The sequence below is a fragment of the Salminus brasiliensis genome, chromosome 12 (genome assembly GCF_030463535.1).
Source record: "Salminus brasiliensis chromosome 12, fSalBra1.hap2, whole genome shotgun sequence".
Taxonomy (NCBI): domain Eukaryota; kingdom Metazoa; phylum Chordata; class Actinopteri; order Characiformes; family Bryconidae; genus Salminus; species Salminus brasiliensis.
Window position 1 is genome coordinate 23,701,419 of NC_132889.1, and position 18,224 is coordinate 23,719,642.

Below are 18,224 nucleotides of genomic sequence, written 5' to 3' on the forward strand. Positions count from 1 at the left end.
CTAGTGAGCATTTTCCTGCCCGCTTCACTAAAGTTACATAGTGCAGTTTCACACACTTTTCTCCCTATTACAGGTCAGCGGAACTTCACAATGATTTTGAAGTTGATATTTTAAGGTAAAAATGCTACATAATGTTGCTTTAAATTGAACTACAAATGAAGCACTTCAACTGTCACGTTCAACTACTCGAACCCTTTACTACACCACAGATAAAAATACAAAGCTAACAACATGATGCTGTTCCATGATGATGTGCTGTTCCAGGCTGGAATTATTACAGGACGTTTCCTCTATTATATATGCTGAAAATGGCATCTTTAATACCAGCTGAATCATTAATTAGAAGTATAATGCGTGCATTCAGTGATAAATATAGCATATAATTGAGTCTTGGGTAAAAATGAATGTAAAAAACAGGGCTGGTTTCCGAACAGGATGAGCAAAAAATCATGGTTCCAGCTAAGAAATCAAACACAGCATCTCCACAGTAGCCCAGCTGGTGACCTGAAGAGTCTGGCCTTCACCAGAGTGGCCTGGGATTAAAGACCCCGATACACACACACACACACTCACATATACACACACCATAAATGTCTGTGCATTCCCCACCATGCTGGGTTAGAGAAATGGATGAATCCCCTGCTTCTGCTTCACTCGCTACAGCAGATGGAGGCAGTGATATTTACAGGCCTGCTGGGGATAGGGTCTCTTTCTCCCCTCTGTCTCTCTCTGTCTCTGTCTCTGTCTCTCTCTCTCTCTCTCAAGCTGTCCTGCTGTTCTTCATTTCTAAATCAAATCCAGCAAGTGGCTGTAGACTCTCGAGCAGGGGAATTAGTCAGTGGTGCAGCTCAGGGGACGTAGAGACAGAAGGAAGGATTAAGAAGAAGAGGACAGAGCCTGCTGAAGTTGCAGTGCAGCTGGGCGAGATGCAGAGACGGCCGGGGAAAACAGCAAAGGAGAGGAAAAAACGGTCGATGGAGTGCTGAAGAGCTTCGAGACCTTCACAGAGCTATTCAGAGAAACAATTAATGAAAAAATGAAAGAAAAAACAGTGTATGGATGGGACCACAGGGGCAGGCTGTTTGTTATTGCATTGGGTGGATCAGAAGGGCTCTTGTGGCAGATGAGAAATTATCGGTAAGGCGTGCAGGATAGTCCAAAACGGAGCAGGGACGTTGTATTGCAAAGAAGGGTCCTGTCCTCCATGATAAACAATACTGTGCAAATGTTTCAGGCATGGGAGAAAATATGTGTAAATCGAATTAGCTGAACAATAAGCGTTTACTTGCTAAAAATTTAACATTTGAAAAATTAGTGCTTAATTATTTGTTAAGCTCTTCTCAAATTTACAATTACCATCCAAACATATCTACTACTAATCTAAAAAGTAAATCTGGTGAGCTGCTGGTGGAACTGAACATATCCTTGAGAAGTTAGCCAACAAACCTGTTGTTCTTCTAACAGTGTCCTTCTAGCATACATATCAATAGCTGTACTGGCAGATAACACATTTAGGGTTGGCATGTGATTTTCATAGTATGATAAAGGTATCAGAAAATATGGCATTTTATGGCACAATATTACAGTATTTCACAGTATTTCTCCCCTTGTTGTTGTTGCTCCTGTTATTATTATTATTATTATTATATTTATTATATCCTATAAGTGTAACAGGTGTCTTTGTCTTTTCCGTGTGTTTTCCCTTCCTGCTCTGTGTCCATGTTTACCCTGCCATGTGGACATTAGCACATGACTCTGTTTATGCTTGTTTCTTGTCTCCACCCTAGCCCCGCCTTGCCGTTAGTGTTCCCACCTGTGTCCCCTTTGTAGCCCTGCACTCTTGTTGTCCTTCACAGGTGTTCTTGTGCTCTTATACCCTCTGCGTTTGCTATGTTCCTTGTCTAGCAGAGTTGATGTTTACAGTGTTTGCTCTCTGGGTTAGCATTAGTTTGGTTTCTGTCTGCTTTGTGGTTCTGTCATTTTGGTTCTCTGTTTTGTTGGTTTAGTTTATGTTTTTGGGTTTTGTTTCTATTGTGTTCCTCTTTGTATGGATATTTCTGTTCTTCCTGATTCTGTGACCTATGTTTGAGGTGATATTAAAATGATGCACTTGCATCCTGCCTCATCCCACTCTTCAGTAGAATAAGGGATGAAAACTGTTTATTACTGTAGTTAGAACAACTTATTAATGGAAATATATGTAAAATATCTGTGTTTTGAAAATAAATAAATACATGAAGTGGAGCTCTTTTGACCTACTTTGTTTTCAGTTAAGGATTTCTTTCATTATGGATTAATATGATGATTATTTTCTCCATTAATTGATTGATTGTCTAAAACGTTACTAAAACTATTATTATCCCGGTAATTACAGTATTAAGCAAACTTACATGGTACAATAATCATCCATTCTTATACTTTAGTATACCTATAACTGGTATAACTAAAATACCCTATACCCCTGCAACCCTAAACACATTTTTCTACATATAGGAAGTACAGTGACAAAGTTTTAGGTATCTGTGTGTTCATTTACTCAGTAAAACACTAATATTAGAACAAATACTAATAACAGTAAGGCCCAATGCAAAAAGTAGTGTTTTTACATCATTATGTTAATTAAAACATCTCCAAAGCTCATTTAAAGTCATGATCCAACACCTGGTTTGGTAAATCAGTGCTTAACAATATTAAATCAGGTGACCTGGCTGGGGGCGTCTATCAAGCTTTGTTTTTTGAACTAGACAACACACAATCTCAATTACTTTCTTCAAAATGAGACATTTGTGTTACTTTTGACTTTATTCATGTTTACTTGCATCTGTTTTTTTAAAGTTTTACAAGCAAAAATGCTTACATTGTCAAGATATATAGTTTTAAAATGTGTTTAGGCCTTAAAACTCTTTTTTATATAAATTTTGATTTATGTCAATGCAATATACAGTTTTTATAAGCAAAAACACATTTACTGTCATTAGAAATGGTTAAACTTTTTTTGTGTGGTGGCTTAAGGCTTATATTGTGTGAAAGACAATAGGGCAGCAGACACTACATTAAGAAGAATCTAAAGCCCTATTCACCCTCATGAGACAATAGAAGCTTAGAACTTTGCAGTCAGCAGCTGCTGCCACTAAGAGCAAGTGTCCATGCTGTTTTTTTACTGGACAGTTTTAAATTCACTTATTGACAAAGTGATGGCTTTTTAACATCCAAAGATTAAGCAGTAGTTACATGGAAAACAATGCACACTGGTTATTCCAGACGTATATATGGAGTTATTATTTCTCTAAAAAAAGTCAAAGAACCAGTCAAAGAACCATGTCAACCCACATAACCATTTAGATGTCTAAATGGTCTTTTGTCTGTCTTTTCATCCAATTCTCTGGACCACACATGTTGGACAACCTCTCTTCTAAGTTAAATCCAAAGTTTCTTGCAAAGCCAGCGAAGCAACCTTGTTTTCCTCAGGCTGTTCAACTTTGGAGAGCCCTGCAGAGTTGGTAGAATAGTAGCCTCAGCCAATAAGCTGATATGATTAAAGCTCTGGGTTGGCACTGATCTGGAGATGTGAGTATACATGTGCATGAGCATATGTGTGTGTACATTTGTGTACGTGTCAGTGTTGTCTCTGGCACTGGTGGGTGGCAGCACAGCGGGAGACCCAGTGAGGGGTCTGTGGTGTTGCGCAAAGTGATGAAGCGTGGACTATGTGCGTGCCAGGGTGTGTGTGTAATTGTGCTTGTGTGTGCATGCGTGTCGGTTCACTTGACTGTCCTAAGAATTCCCTGATCTACATTCAGCATGAGTTATACACACACACACACATGCACACACACACTCAGGCACATAAACGCACTTGCACTCAGGGTGGTCCTGTCACTATCCACAGGTCTCTAACTAATACACACACAAAAGCTCAGAGAGGAATACTATTAAATGTATGTTGTCGTTGTCATATGATTTTATTATTTATTATTTGTCCTTTTAATTATTAAGACCATTTAATAAGCACTGCAGCCTTTTACTTCACCTGAACATTCATTATGTCTTATTACTTGTGTCACATAGTTTTACTTAATACTTTGTGTGAGGAAAGTAAAGGATTGGCAAAGTAAGAATTTTATTGAACAAAGTCAGTTTTTACTGTGTTTGCGGCAATAAAACTGATAGACAATCCAGTTGCATTAAAGCAAAACTATCTAGCTTTTTTGCCTTAAAATTGCAGATTTAATATCATATTAAAGCTCCACTGACTTGTAATATTGAAAACAATGCTTCTATAGTGGCTTTACTACTTTGTGGTAGCACCTGGTAAATCTGTTGGTACCTATTTTACTGCACCAGTTCACATGATACTTTCACTTTCAATGAAAGAATTCAGTATCTCCCAGCTTGTCCAGAAATGCATGTGTACAGCGTGTCCTTTAGGGGCATCCTGACAGTAGGGGGAGCCCAGGAGCTAGAACTACCAATTTTCTAAAACAATGCTTCAATAGAAATGTGTGACAGCGACAATATAGTGTCACCTTATATAGTTTACCCCAACCAATTTGTTTTTTTTTCCAACTTTAAGGGCATACAGCTGTTTAAGGCCAAAATATGAGAAATCTAGTGTAATACAGTTTTCTCCATGTTGCATTCGGATTTCTCACTCTCTGCTTGATTAGACTTTCTAGCCTTGGTGGCAACAGTGAATCAAACTTATATATACTCTCTGTACACAAAACAAAACAAATATCACCACAAGTCATCAAAATATCCCTCACTAGAACTGAACAAAAGATATTATAATAATCAGATTTTTGGTTAGAGGCACCAAAGTTCAGTTTCTGTGTTGCTTAACCGCAACTTCTCAGAACCGCTGGTGGTTCCTGGCTTTTTTCCCCCACTGTTGTAACTTAGAAACAACTTGGCCAGTTTGCACTGCTTTGCATGTAGTTACAAATTAGTAATTGTTAGGGTGAAATAAAAGTCACAGAGCACCTTTATGTACGAATACTTGTACAGTACAGCAAAATTGTTCTCTTCTAATATCTCAGAATATCCTAATATTCCAGTTTAGCATACCTGGGTTTCAAGCACACAACATTGGGATCAATAGCTCAGCACTCTACCCACTGAGCAACCACTTACTTTACAATGGTATTTGAATGTTTGGACACCCCTGGTCAAATTACATTCCGTTGCTTATCTATGTAAAACATTACACATCCTCAAAACCAAAACACTTCTGCTTTTTAATATTACGTTATGTCAAATCAGTTATTAAACAGTTTTCTACATAAAGAAATCCACAAAACATGCCATCTGAACACACATATCTAAGCCTTTGAATTTGATTGTACAGTCCTTATTTAAAGTGTGTAAACATACTTGTATAATTATATAACTTGAATCTTCCAACAATTCCAATACGATTCCAACTTTAGCACAGTTACAGCATGGAGAGAGCCTGCTGTGATTATTGCTAAGCAATTTGCGTGTTTGTAGCACTGCTTTATTTTTTTAAATGCTTAACAGACAATGTTTCTGGGCTGTGATCTGTGTCTCATAAACACTGTGTTATTCGCCTGTTTCATTCACACATGCCACATCGTAAGGAGTTTCTGTGAAAACAACAAACCTACACTATTTTTGTAATCTTTACTGTATTACTGTAGCAGTGATAGCAATAAAACTGGGAAGCAGAAGCAAAGTGAGAGGATACCATACCGAGACAAACTCAACAAGGATTCCAGGGATTCTTTGGAGAAACTATCATCTATTAACAACACTGATCCAAAGACTTGCCTGCAGAAAGTTGAAATGATATCACCACTCCACCGTCTCTTACATGGATATTACCAGCTAGCTTGTTAGTGGTATGTTCACAGGTGTCTGCCTGTGTACAGTTCTGAACCTGGAAATCCCCAGAAGCCCACCAATATTTCGTGGATGCAGGATGTTTACAGTTTTACAGAACGGCTGTAAAAGTATGCTGGGAACAGCAAAGGTAAACTGGCTGCAATCAAAGAAACTTGTCCAAATAGTAACCTTCCATGCTTTCAATTTTCTTCCCATTAAAGCAAGATATTACAAATATATTCCCAATTTCTGCTGTATTAATGACATAGTACTAGAGTATAGTCCTAAAGTAAAGCAGAAAGCGGGGTACAGTAAATTATGTAGTATTGTTTATTTTAAGTGAACATAAACAAGACCTCTGTTGTACGTCGGCTGTTTGTGCCATTAACACTATATTTCCAAATGTTTGTGGACACTACTCAATGCATTGAGCTACTTTAGGTTACACCAACTGCTGACACAGATGTGCAAATGCACGCGCACAGCTTGTCTAGTCCCTCTTTTAAACAGCCTTGAGTTTGAAAGAAACACTGAATGAGCAGGTGTCCCAATACTTTTGTCCATATAGTATATATTAAAGGTGTTTGAGATTAGAATTATGCATAAAGGCAAAATGAATGTGGGTGGGAACCACTGCCCCAGGGCTTAACACCTATGAAGACATTGTTTCAGGGATACAAGGCTCTGTTACAGAAGCATATGTGGACAGGAGGGTGGACAATTTCTTTCCCTCACTTATTCACATAAACTTACTCACTTACCACAAACCACAAATTCTCTGTTTACGTTTTTTTTTTCCTTTTGCTGTTGCTGTTGCGGTTGCCATGTGAACCCACTGGAAACGTGTTAGCTAACTCCACTTATACAGCTGGAAGTGTCCAAGCTGACAAACACACAAGTATTGAGCAAACACATTCACTTATACTGGAGTCTTTAACCTCAAAAAGGAAAACACTGCAAAGATTTCGGTTCTTTTTCCCGGCCTGTCTACTCTGCTCATGACTGGCTGTCATCTGCATAATGTATTTAACCCGGCTCTGTAGCCACTCAAAAGTGCCTCCACTCTCACTTTCATTGTCCCCACACTGGCCCAAATCTATACTATGCTTAAGCCTATACTGCGCTGCTAGTCTTTTTAAGGAATAGTGAAAAATCAAATCTTCCTCTTACCCTAAATGCCATCAATCAGCCAAGATATGTTTGGCGTATACACTTTGCCTTTTTAGTTTCGCACTGGAGCCACAGGGCTCCAATATGCACTGTGCAAGCTGCATGACTAAATTTCTCAATGTTGCCAATGTTGAGTTGCCAAAGCACCCATTTTTCTCATGTTCTTGTATAGTTTTCAAATGAATTCAACATATGTGTGACTCTATGTACCAAAAACACATACAAACTCATCTTTACATAACCCTTTTCCAATTGATCCCCAATGTAAATGAGGCTCTACCCCAAGGTAGAAACAATATATCGTATATATTATAACGTTTTTGTCCGTTTTTAGTTGTCGAAATGGTTTGATCACAGTAGCTTCTCTATACACTGTGTAAATAAGTGTGGATGAACAGACCAATAGAAATTCTCTAAATGGACAGCGACGATATAAAGATTGGTTCGGATTAGCTCCTCTGAGGCACTAATGTGCTTCATTGAAATTGCAGTCTCTGCCCAAACATACCTTATCACTTCAGAGTGAATGGGTGGAGCTAAACCACTGTATTTTTTAATAGGACAAAAAACAAAAAGACTGAATTTTGAATGGGTTGTTGTTGCTGCTTAGTTTCTATATTTATGATGTATGGGCTGAGTAGTGAATGGCATGTTTTGGCACTTTGAAAAGGGTTTCCATATTACATCAAGTGTTTTATTAAAAATAGTGAACAAGCTTTGCATGTTATGGGCCATTCAAATCATCTCAAATAGACTTGCTGATGTGTTTTCTGACATTGTTCAATATAATGGAAGTTAAGGACTGAACCTTTTTGAATTTAAGGGGAAGGTCCACGGCCTTAACCCCTTCTTCTCCAGATCTTCAACCCCTTTATATACCCACACTTCACAGTCTATCCCCGTTCGAACAAACTTTGTGCCCATCTCTACCCTGTTCCTCCATCTTCTGTAGACCATCACTCTGGTCAAAAGTGCAGTCAGGCTTCACATGCAGACCTTAGACCCGGACTCCTAGCCAAAACACTATCGTTCCACCTGAGGGTGTGATCCGCACTAGCAATATGGCCAAAATAGTAGTAGTATCCACACTCTTAAACATAAAGGTTCACAAAGGGTTCTTCCTTCGTGAAGATGCCATTGAAGAACCATAAAGAACCATTTTTGTAAAAGAAAAGTGTAAGTGTGCAGAACCTTATGTCAAGGTTCTTGACACTCAGAAATCTTTTTGCAAACATGGTTCTTCATGGAACCAAAAGTGCCCCTTCTACAACATCACTCAACGAACCCTCTGTATTTGTAAGACTGCAAAAATCCTTAAGGAAACATCCTTGAAGTGCCCACCGTGCTTGCCATTTGATATCAGTCAGCAACGGACATGAGGGGCGTTTCAAGAGTGTCGCATCATCACCAGCTGCAGAACATTCCTGAAAGTGCAACAATCCCGGACACCAGACGAGGTACAGACACACAGACTCAATAAATGCGCCAAGAAGCTGATCGCGAACATTCGCCAACTGAGCGAACTGCAAACATAAATATTAGGAGGGAAGCGGACGCGAGGCCAAAGCAAGCACATCCCTCCACGAGAACATGGACCACCTCTCCCGACCGCACTCAGAAAAGCAGGATATATTATGTTTGCTCTGAACTCCCTTAAAGACGCAGCAAAGCCTTTCGGCTCGTAAGTCATGTCTGCGTTGAATTATGAGCTCAGCAAAACAAAATCCCAAAAACACGCAGCTCTTTTGCCCAGAGGACTCCCAATTCCACCTGGGTTTGGATTTGGAAATCCCAAAATGCATCTCTTTTGTGTGTGTTTTTTTCTCTGATAATTTCCTTGTGTATTCTGTGAACCGCAAGGGCAATGGTAAATAGCTCCTTCCAAGCCAATACAATTCAGTACTAAATCAGAGGCTTGGCTTGGAGGCCAAGTTTGGGACATAGACATTTTACCAGTTTTACAAAACTTGCAGTTTTGTTTTTTTTTTGCAAGATAATGAAAAGGCAAAGGCCAAAGTGCTCTGCTCAATGGCCAACTACAGAACATAATAGAAACATTAAGCCGTTTTAATATTGTAAAAACTTATAGGTGCACAAGAGATACTGTACTGTGCAAAAGGTTTAGGCACTTCAGCAGATTATATTTATAATGGATCTGGTCAGCAAGCTCTGAATGGCTCCGACAATGTACACCTATATTAAAACAAATAAAAATAAAATAATCACAAGAACAGAACCATTTAAAAAAAATATTTTCAATATTACTTCCTTATTCAACACATGGCTTCTTTAACCCCTTAACACAGAAAGGCTTATGACACAATAAGGTGTATTACTCAGTAACTACAGGGACTTCTGTACAAACTGTTGAGGCTATTCTTTGGTAATTCTTTGGTTGAAGTTTGTAATAACACTTTCTGGCCTGCTGGCGGGCCATAGGCTTTTTAAGGAGGTAATCAAAGCTACATCTGGTGAATTTCTGCAACCGCTTTGAGGTCTTGAGAAGAAATCCGGAGCCACACCTTTGTACTTTCAACTGTCTCAAAAGACATCAACTAATTATTCTTACATTTTCTATACTTACACAAACACAAAAAATAAATAATTACAATACATAATTAAATAGTTAAAAATACAAAATGTGTTTATACAGCGTTTAAACAGTCACTTACTATACAATTGCCCAGATAAATAGTTTTAATTAGGGGTTATTATGAGTTTTCCAAACTTCAGGTTTGAAAATGTAATATTATTCTGCAATATTTTCAGTCAGCGAACAACTTCAAGTATGTTTTAAAAAAACCTTTAAATGACCAATCGAAGAACGGCTCTTTTTTATTGAGTTGGAACAACACTGTAGCATTTCTGACCTTTGCTGTTAGAAAAGCTTCACTCTGCAGATGGCTTGTATATTTATGTGTCTGCAATACCTATCTCACTATTCAAACTCCCAGTACCCTACAGACTCGAGTCCATGTTTTCTCTCTTAGCCTGGTAATGTGCTCATGTTCTCCAGTGGCTTCAATTGTTTGCCCTGGGACTTTTTCTTAGTGAGGCGGTAAAGCAGCCTTGCTGGCAGTGATCTCCCGGTGGGGTATTAGTAGGTGTCTAAGTTTCCATGTGGCCATGCAATGCCAAATTGGTGTCAGAACCAGCTCCCCAAAGCTGACTGGCAAGCCACCTGCTTCTGATTAACAACTCAAAGTGTGCAGCTCTCTCTCTCTCTCTCTCTCTCTCTCTCTCTTTCGCCATCTTTCTCTTTTTCTTCTCTTTTTTGCTTCTTATGTTTGTTTTCATTTGTTGTGCTTTTTTCCACACTTCCATGGCTCCATTTTCTTTTCATTTCACGACAGTGTTCAAGGATGACAGAGAAGCATTTTTATGTCCATTTGCTAAATTTCATTTCCTGTTTTTGCGCAACGCAATTACCAATGTTCTTGCCGCATGCTGCTGAAAGAGGCTACAGCAGCGCAGGCCTACAGAGAGCACAGCACTTGATGTATTACATTGGCAGTCTTGCAGAACTTACTGTAATTATACCACATAATGACAGGCAGTTGTTCAAGCAATTAAAACTGGGGTTACCCTCTGAGGACAAGGAGATGGGGGCAATGATTCCCCAGAAACTGACCAGATGGATCAGTGCTTTTGTAATAAATGTATTTGTGAAGGCCAAGTTAGAACATCTATCCTTTCATCGTCATCCCAGACCATACTACTATAACACACGACGTGTGCACACACATACACCAGCTCTAACGTCTGGCAGTGGAACACTGCTTTGCTGGAGGGTTTCATGTCCACGCCGTTCTATGATGTCATCCTTTTACAGGATTCTTTCAGTGGCCTCGTGGTCCAGCATCGGCACCGACAAAGCCACAGATGGTCCGCAGACTTGCAATCTCCAGCATGGCGGCCCAGATTTAGCAGAAACGCTCTTCAAGGTCTTCTTGCTGCTCCACTGAAGTGAAGCCCAAGCCAATAACAAGTCTCTGCAGACTTGGGCTGGAATGAAAGCAGAGAGATGAGGTCCAGTTTTGTGTGGAGACACGTTTGTGTGGCAGCGATTCCCTTAAAGCTTGAAACACACAATCGGTTCCTGCCTCAGCCGACACCGGCTACCTTCTGCCTAGCCCTGTGCTAACTTTCAATCACTCATAGAACTGTTTACCAAAAAACGTGCTGCTCTACTTCAAGGTTATGGCAGCCTATAAGCAGAACTTGCTTGGAACTAGCTGAGGATTAATGACGACCAGGAGTTTGCAATGTAGATCTGAGGACCAGCGTGCCTGGGGTCTATTTTTAGCACTCTAGACCAAGCTCTGCACTGGTTTGACTGGGACAAGGGCCAGTTTGCTATTGATATGATCACAGCCCCTTCGAAAAAAAAAACCCTGCCTGCTGCGGACATGTTTGTGCACTGCGAGGGAGACTTCTGTTTTAGCTTGAGAGTTACCAAACGTCCTCTCGAATAAACAGAGCGATAAGGCTCCTTGAGCCACGTCCAAAAGTTTGCACTGAAGCCTGCCTGAGCTGAATGCGTCTACATTTGATTCCGCAGGCCTGTTGCCTTCAGCTGCCGTAGAAATCCTCTGCTTACGTATCAAGAGAAATTATCGTTTCTTTTCTTCTCTCTGATCTCAAGTGGAGACTGACAGATATGGCGGCTGTATGGGATGAATTATATTCCTTTGTGCCCTTTGCCAGACTGAGGGGCATCGCCTCAAATTTAGCGAGCACAAAGGCGCCTACTGGCCTGCTGACCCCAGGGCAGAGGGAGAAGAAAGCAGACAGGTTGAGCCAGACACGTGTGTTTGATGCCAGTGTCTGATCTTCCTTCTTTCTGGCACTGGCAGAAAGAAGTGCGTATATACAGAGCGGGTGCTGTTCATTGAATTACCTGTTTCTGGCCCAAGAACACACGGCTACATCCACAGCGAGCTTTGCTGGTGGCATTCACTCTTCTAAATGTTTAGTTTCAGCCTTTGGCAAACATAACAGGTTCACATTGGGTAAATTTCTTATGAGGAACAGGTTCTGGCAACACAATGAGCGAAGTATTTGTAATACTTAATTGACCTGAACTCTGAAACAATCGATGCCATATACAAATCACTTTGCCTTTCTGGAAAACCATGGTTGAAAAACTTAGCAGCTGTTGATTTGTGAAGGTGAATAACCCTTAAAAGCATCACCTAATGTAGGAGTTGTATCCTTGCTTAACCCCTTAAATGCTAGCTTTATTATTCAGCTGTTAATCCTTATACAGAAAGAATTTAATATCAAGTGTACATCGTTTCATACGTGCCTTTTTTTAGTTTATTCACTGAATTAGGAAACTACTGTCAAACGCATATGCGGGTTAAGTAGTAGACTGAGGAACTGCAGGTCCACATGTAGGCACTTGTAGTCTAGACGGGGTTGTAGAAGGTGTTAATGGTAAGGCTGCGAGTCATAAAGACTTCAGAAAAGACACAGTACAGAGCGACTAGTTTCCCCAAAGCATCAGTGGATTAGAAACAAGCTACCAGAACTTAAGACTGCCAGGTCAAGTAATGAATGTCTTGAAACATGGGTACTTTTGCTGATACCTTTTAACTTCAGCTGTTTTCACAAAAGCTACAAAAGAAGACTAGACAAAGGTAACAATGCCATTGCACTACAAAAGTTCTGCCCCACCTCTTTCCCAAAACTGTGCCAATCAGCAGACAACTGTCTGTGTAGGAGGAGTCAAAAGAGGAATATTCAGCCTAGTAACTCAGTATGGAGATATAAAAGGCCTTTACACCTCATTCAAGTCTCATCCCACCATATACTATTACAAATAAAGCTAAATATAAACTAACACTAAAAATGAACACTAAAAGGTTGTACAGTAATGGTGGACAGTTATTGTATAGCGCAGATGACAGTGCCTTAAATGCAAAGTGCCCCCACAATTTCACTTAACCCTTTAAAGCAGAAAGGCTTATTACACACCTCAGGTGTATTAATCAGTAACTCCAGGGACTTCTGTACAAACTGGTGGGGCTATTCTTAGGTAATAGAAGTTTGTAATAACACTTTCGGCCTGTCAGAGATCTATAGGCTATCTATAGAGATCTATTTTTAAGGGGTTAAAACAAAAAAAGGACATTTTAAAGTGTCTTTTAACCATTTTCTAAAAGTTTTTTTTCACATAAGGAAATGTTGTTTTGCCAAATACCTGAACTCATTCGATGACATATACAAACCACTTTGCCTTTCTGGAAAACCATGGTTGAAAACCTTAGCAGCTGTTGATTTGTGAAGGTGAATAACCCTTTAAAACATCACCTAATGTAACAGTTGTATCCTTGCTTAACCCCTTAAATGCTAGCTTTATTATTCAGCTGTTAATCCTTATACAGAAAGAATGATTTATTTATTTATTTTTTACTTAGAATAGCTTGTGGATATAGTTCCACCAGGTTCTATTTTAGGGCCTATGAAAATTGTGTTAATTAGGATTATAATGTAGCTATGATAGTAAAGAAGTGTGGGCTACAGGGTCTAAGGGGTCAAAAATTGTCCACTAAGGAAAAAACTGGAAGACTCTTTAAGGTGTTGATTCTCAAACAAGTCCATCTAAGAGGTCCTGGGAGCTGGTTCAAGAACCACTGCTTTAGGAAACCATGTAATCTGTGGAACCACTACAACAAGCCTTTTGCCAGCTAAAGTTTCTCAAAACTAGCCGATCAATCTCATACACTCAAATCTAGACATGCCAAGTGAAAAACAAGTTTTTGTTCCAACACCACTTCACTTCCTGTCTCGGTTTCTTCTCTAGAGCATTACCTTGCCCTGTGCACTCAGACTAACGTCACATAACTTCACAGCTTCAAATCACAACGCCAGCTTCACAGCATCGCGTGCAAAACCAAGCCCCAGGAACTGGAATGTGCTGTTGGTCACCGCACAGCTCTCTGAATAATAAATGTGCCCCCATATGCCAGTTCATGGGAAGCTTACTTTGTTGTCCTTCTCCAGATTCATACCTGCAGCTCAGATACTGACACAATTCACTCCAAAGTTGAGCAGTGCCCCATACGCTGGCAGCAGTTCAGTGGCTTTTATAGCTGATCACTGGACTGTGGCAGCAGCCTTCAGACTCCCTCTCTGCTCCTATTCACACCCACACTCACACCCACACACTGTAATGGAACCACACCCCCGGCTGCCCCCATAGCTTTACATTTTAGCATACGGTTACAAGATCAGTGCAGTGATGGGGAACCCTGATTCTGGACTGCCACACGTCTGAGATCTACCCCACAACCCCCCAACCACCCACCCACCCACCGGCTAACAGAATGGGGGGGGGGGGGGGGGTGCTTTTGTTAAATCTGAAGGGGCATGTCTGAGGGTGGTCCTGCTGTATGGGCTAATATGCAGGGCATGCTGGATCACATCATCCATATGCACACTCACAAATAAAAATTCCTGGATAGTTCTTGGGCTAGACATATGGTTCTTTGTACTCACACATATCACGTTGCGTATCCGGGGGTCTTGAGTAGTGGTTTGAGAACTATGGCCTTAAAAGAACCTTCCACTGGATGGTTCCATCTCCATTTCCGAAAAGTGAGACCTCTACATAACATAAAGGTTCTAGGAAGAGCCCTTAAATTCACGAAGAACTCTTGCTCTAGCATTGCTTCAAAGAACCCGTCCTATTCACCTTTAGTTTTAAGAGTACAAGTTCCCGAGACTGTCAAGAACACTTCTTCTCAATTCTCACCTAATTGTCTAAAGCAAGCCCATTAAACAAGTCAGTCACATTATCCTGTATCTGGATAACACCGAAGATAAACCTCCTCCCTCTGCCCAGGTGTTTAGGTGCAGGTATTATCTCTCAGTGTAATAGGAGAGGTCAACGTTTTTTTTTTTTTTCACCACTATTTATTTGGCTCAAAGTAGCAGTTTGTTCTCCACGTGCCAAAAACATGTTAGCAATGCTGATCTAATCTTCGCCTTCGATCTGATAAAGACACCTGCCTTGGAATAACACTGCATGCATGACTTCACTGAAGACCTCTGCCAGACTTACACAGTCCAACAGCTGCTATTGTTGGACAAAGCAACTTCCTTCTCTCTCTCTTTCTCTCTCTCTCTCTCTCTCTCTTTCTCTCTCTCTCTCTCTCTCTCTCTCTCTCTCTCTCTCTCTCCTTTTTTTTTTTGTGCGCCATCGTGTTTTATGGCAGAGCGTTCAGTATGATGGGACAATAAAAAACAGAGGGTTGGATAATCCTGATTTATGCTCGTGCCTGTATATAACGGCATCAGCCGTAATTTCACGCCCATGCGCTGTAAAGGTCCGTTTGTATCATTTATTTCGTAACTGGAATTGATTCATGATTTTCTTGCTAATTCATAAGTCAATGTTTTGACACTTCCAGCTAAAAAAAAATTAAGGTATTTTTTTTTTGTAGTATATTCGTGCATTTATGCGCTAAATTATGTCGTATTGTTTATGTCAAGCATTACGTATTTTATTATAATGTACATTTTTTTTTTATAATTTATGAAAATCTTACATTAGAGGGAAATGTTTGGAGGGGAAAAAGGCCACATTTAAAACATCGGTGTTGAGCGATGCCGCGAAAATAATCGTTTCTGTAAAAGAAATGCGTGTAAAGTGTAAAGAACCTTTACACAGCACCAAGTAAAGGTTCTTCACGCTCACGGATCTTACCTCTGTATAATGTAGCGCTTTTAGAGAGATCTCTAGATGGATAGAGAACTGTTACGTTTTTACAGGTTCTTTAAACGCGCTGAAAGAATGGTTTGTAGCATCGTTTTTTTTCTGTGATTTGAGGCTGCACACTAAATGTTTACTAAGTGATAAATGAGTGAATTAATTTGTTTGTTTACGACTTTAATAAGGGGGTTATTATTGCCAGGCTTGGGGCCAAAATACTGGCTACACTGGAAGGATAGGAGAAGGATCAAACTTCTATGGCTTCCGTTTATTCCCAGTTAGTTGTAGTTTGTGGTTTGTTTATTGCAGAACGTAAATTTTATTTTTACGTTTTTGTTTTTTTTTGACAATTTTTAAAAAATCATATGGTTTAAAATAGGTGTGGTTATGTGATTGCTACGTTAAAATCATGTCGTTAAAAATTTTATTTTAAATGTAGGCGTACTGCAAGATCGGCATGCCTCCTTGTCCTGTAAACCTGCCGTTTTGGAAATGCGACGTTTTTGCGTGAAAGCGACTTTACAGAAAACACCTCAGACCCCAAACCGTGCAAACCCTCAGCACCTAAGCCTCTGCGGACGCGTCGCGGATTTCCCGGCTGTTCGAAAAAAAAAAAAAAAAAAAAAAAAAGACTCACCCACACACTCGTTGGCCTCCCTGGCGGTGGCGCGCTGCCACGGCCGGTCGTAGTGGAAGGGCTTGCAGCGGTCGCACTCGGCGCCCGCCGTGTTGTGCTTGCACTCGCACACGAGGCCGCCGCCGTCGCGGTCCTTCACGCACTTGGACGCGTGCCCGTTGCACTTGCAGCGGCCGCCCACCTGCAGGTCCGACACGGCGTAGAAGTAGGAGTCGCGCGCCAGCTCCGAGTCGTCCTCGTTCTCGTCGCCGAACGTGTGCAGGCGGCTGAAAGTCACGCGCACGTCTGTGGCCGTCACCCAGTCCTGCAGCACGGGCGAGTTGTCGAAGTCGTGCGCCGACGGGCGCCCGTCCAGGGTGCTGAAGGCGATGAGGCCGCCGGCCAGCGGCCGCATGTCCGTGTGCGAGTCCGTGCACACGGCCTCCTGCTCGTTCTGCTTGGTGATGGCGGCGCGGCTCGGCCGGTTGTACATCTTCTTGCACTGCGTGGAGTAGAACTGGAAGGGCACCCAGGTCTTGCCGTAGTCCATGGACTTGTAGATGGCCATGGACTCGGGCCGCGGCGAGCAGAACTGCAGGCTCACGTAGGTCACCTCGAACTTCTTGCCCAGCGAAAGCGTGAGCGTCACGTTCTGCGGGTGTTGCACGTAGCTCTCCGACTGCCAGCACGTGAGGTTGTGCGGGTTGTTCAGGTCCGTCAGGTAGGCGGCCGGGTGCGCCTTCTTGGGGTCAGCCGTGTCGCACGTGTGGCACTCGCGCGAGCGCTCCTCGCCGCGCTCGCTCACCACGCAGTAGCGCGCCGCCGTCTGGGTGCCGCACGTGCTCGAGGCGCGCACCTCCTTGCCGAACGCCGCGTTGACGAAGTCCGGGATGCAGCGGCGCGGCTGCCCGTTCTCGTCATAGCAGGGGTCGGGGGGCGACGACTGAGCCGCGAACACGCTCGCGCCGCCGTAAGCGTGGCCGTAGCCCCCTCCGCCTCCTCCACCGCCGCCGCCGCCGCCGCCGCCCCGCGCGCCCTCCACCAGCAGCGCGGCGAGCGCGAGCAGCGCAGTCCCGCCCGCGAGAAGAACCCTCAGCATCGCTCGCGCCGGGAAACCAAACAAGGGCTTGTTTAAGAGGTGGCGCTTGCGGTTGCGGTAATGGTGATGCTCGTTACGGGGTGGTGTGGGATAAGGGGGCCCAAAAAACAGAAGACCAGGTGCGCTTTATTAAAACTTCGCCAAAGTTGGCGCGCGTGCACGCAAAAAGTTCAGAGTCAGAATCGATACGAGCGCACCCGTCCCTCTGGAGCGCGTGCACGCCGCATCTGTAGCGCAGGGTCAGTAAAAGTTGGTTGAAACTCCAGAATAAAGTCGAGCTTGGGAGTCACAGCTGGACTCGCGCGCTCTCGCTCTCAGCTGAATCCGTGTGCGCGCAGCAGAGCCACCGCCATGCGCCCGAGGAGAGAAGAGCTCGGAGGACCTCGGAAGAGCCACCTCAGAGAGAGCAGCGCGGCGCAGCCAGGCGGAGCGGTGTGTCTTCAACACAAATTACAGCCTGCTCTGCCCTCACGTTCCCTCTCCCTCACTCTCTCACTCACTTTCGCCCGGATATGTTGTAATCTCTTACTTTTCTCCTCTCCCTCAGACCTGAACACAACAGCGAGGATGAAAACGAAAACCTGCTATTAGAGTACTGGCTTAACGTCTCTCTCTCTCTCTCTCTCTCTCTCTCTCTCTCCCCCAACTCATTCACACTGCCTTCTCAGAGTATCTCACCCTCACCTCTTTCTCTCTCTCTTCTGAAACTCTCTCTCTCTCTCTTACTCACTCACTCACTCACTCGCTCAAATACTCTCTCTCTCTCTTTCTCTCTC

At 42.3% G+C, this 18,224-nt stretch overlaps 1 protein-coding gene across 1 annotated transcript in view; it reads right to left on the reverse strand.

Moving 5' to 3' along the window:
- Nucleotides 1-17,448, reverse strand: part of ntn1b (netrin 1b) — a 74,723-nt gene extending 57,275 nt beyond the window's left edge. The window contains exon 1 of the mRNA XM_072693189.1: nt 16,371-17,448. Within this exon, the coding sequence (XP_072549290.1) occupies nt 16,371-17,448 (1,078 nt within the window). The remainder of the gene's footprint in view (nt 1-16,370) is intronic.
- Nucleotides 17,449-18,224: the final 776 nt, after the last annotated feature.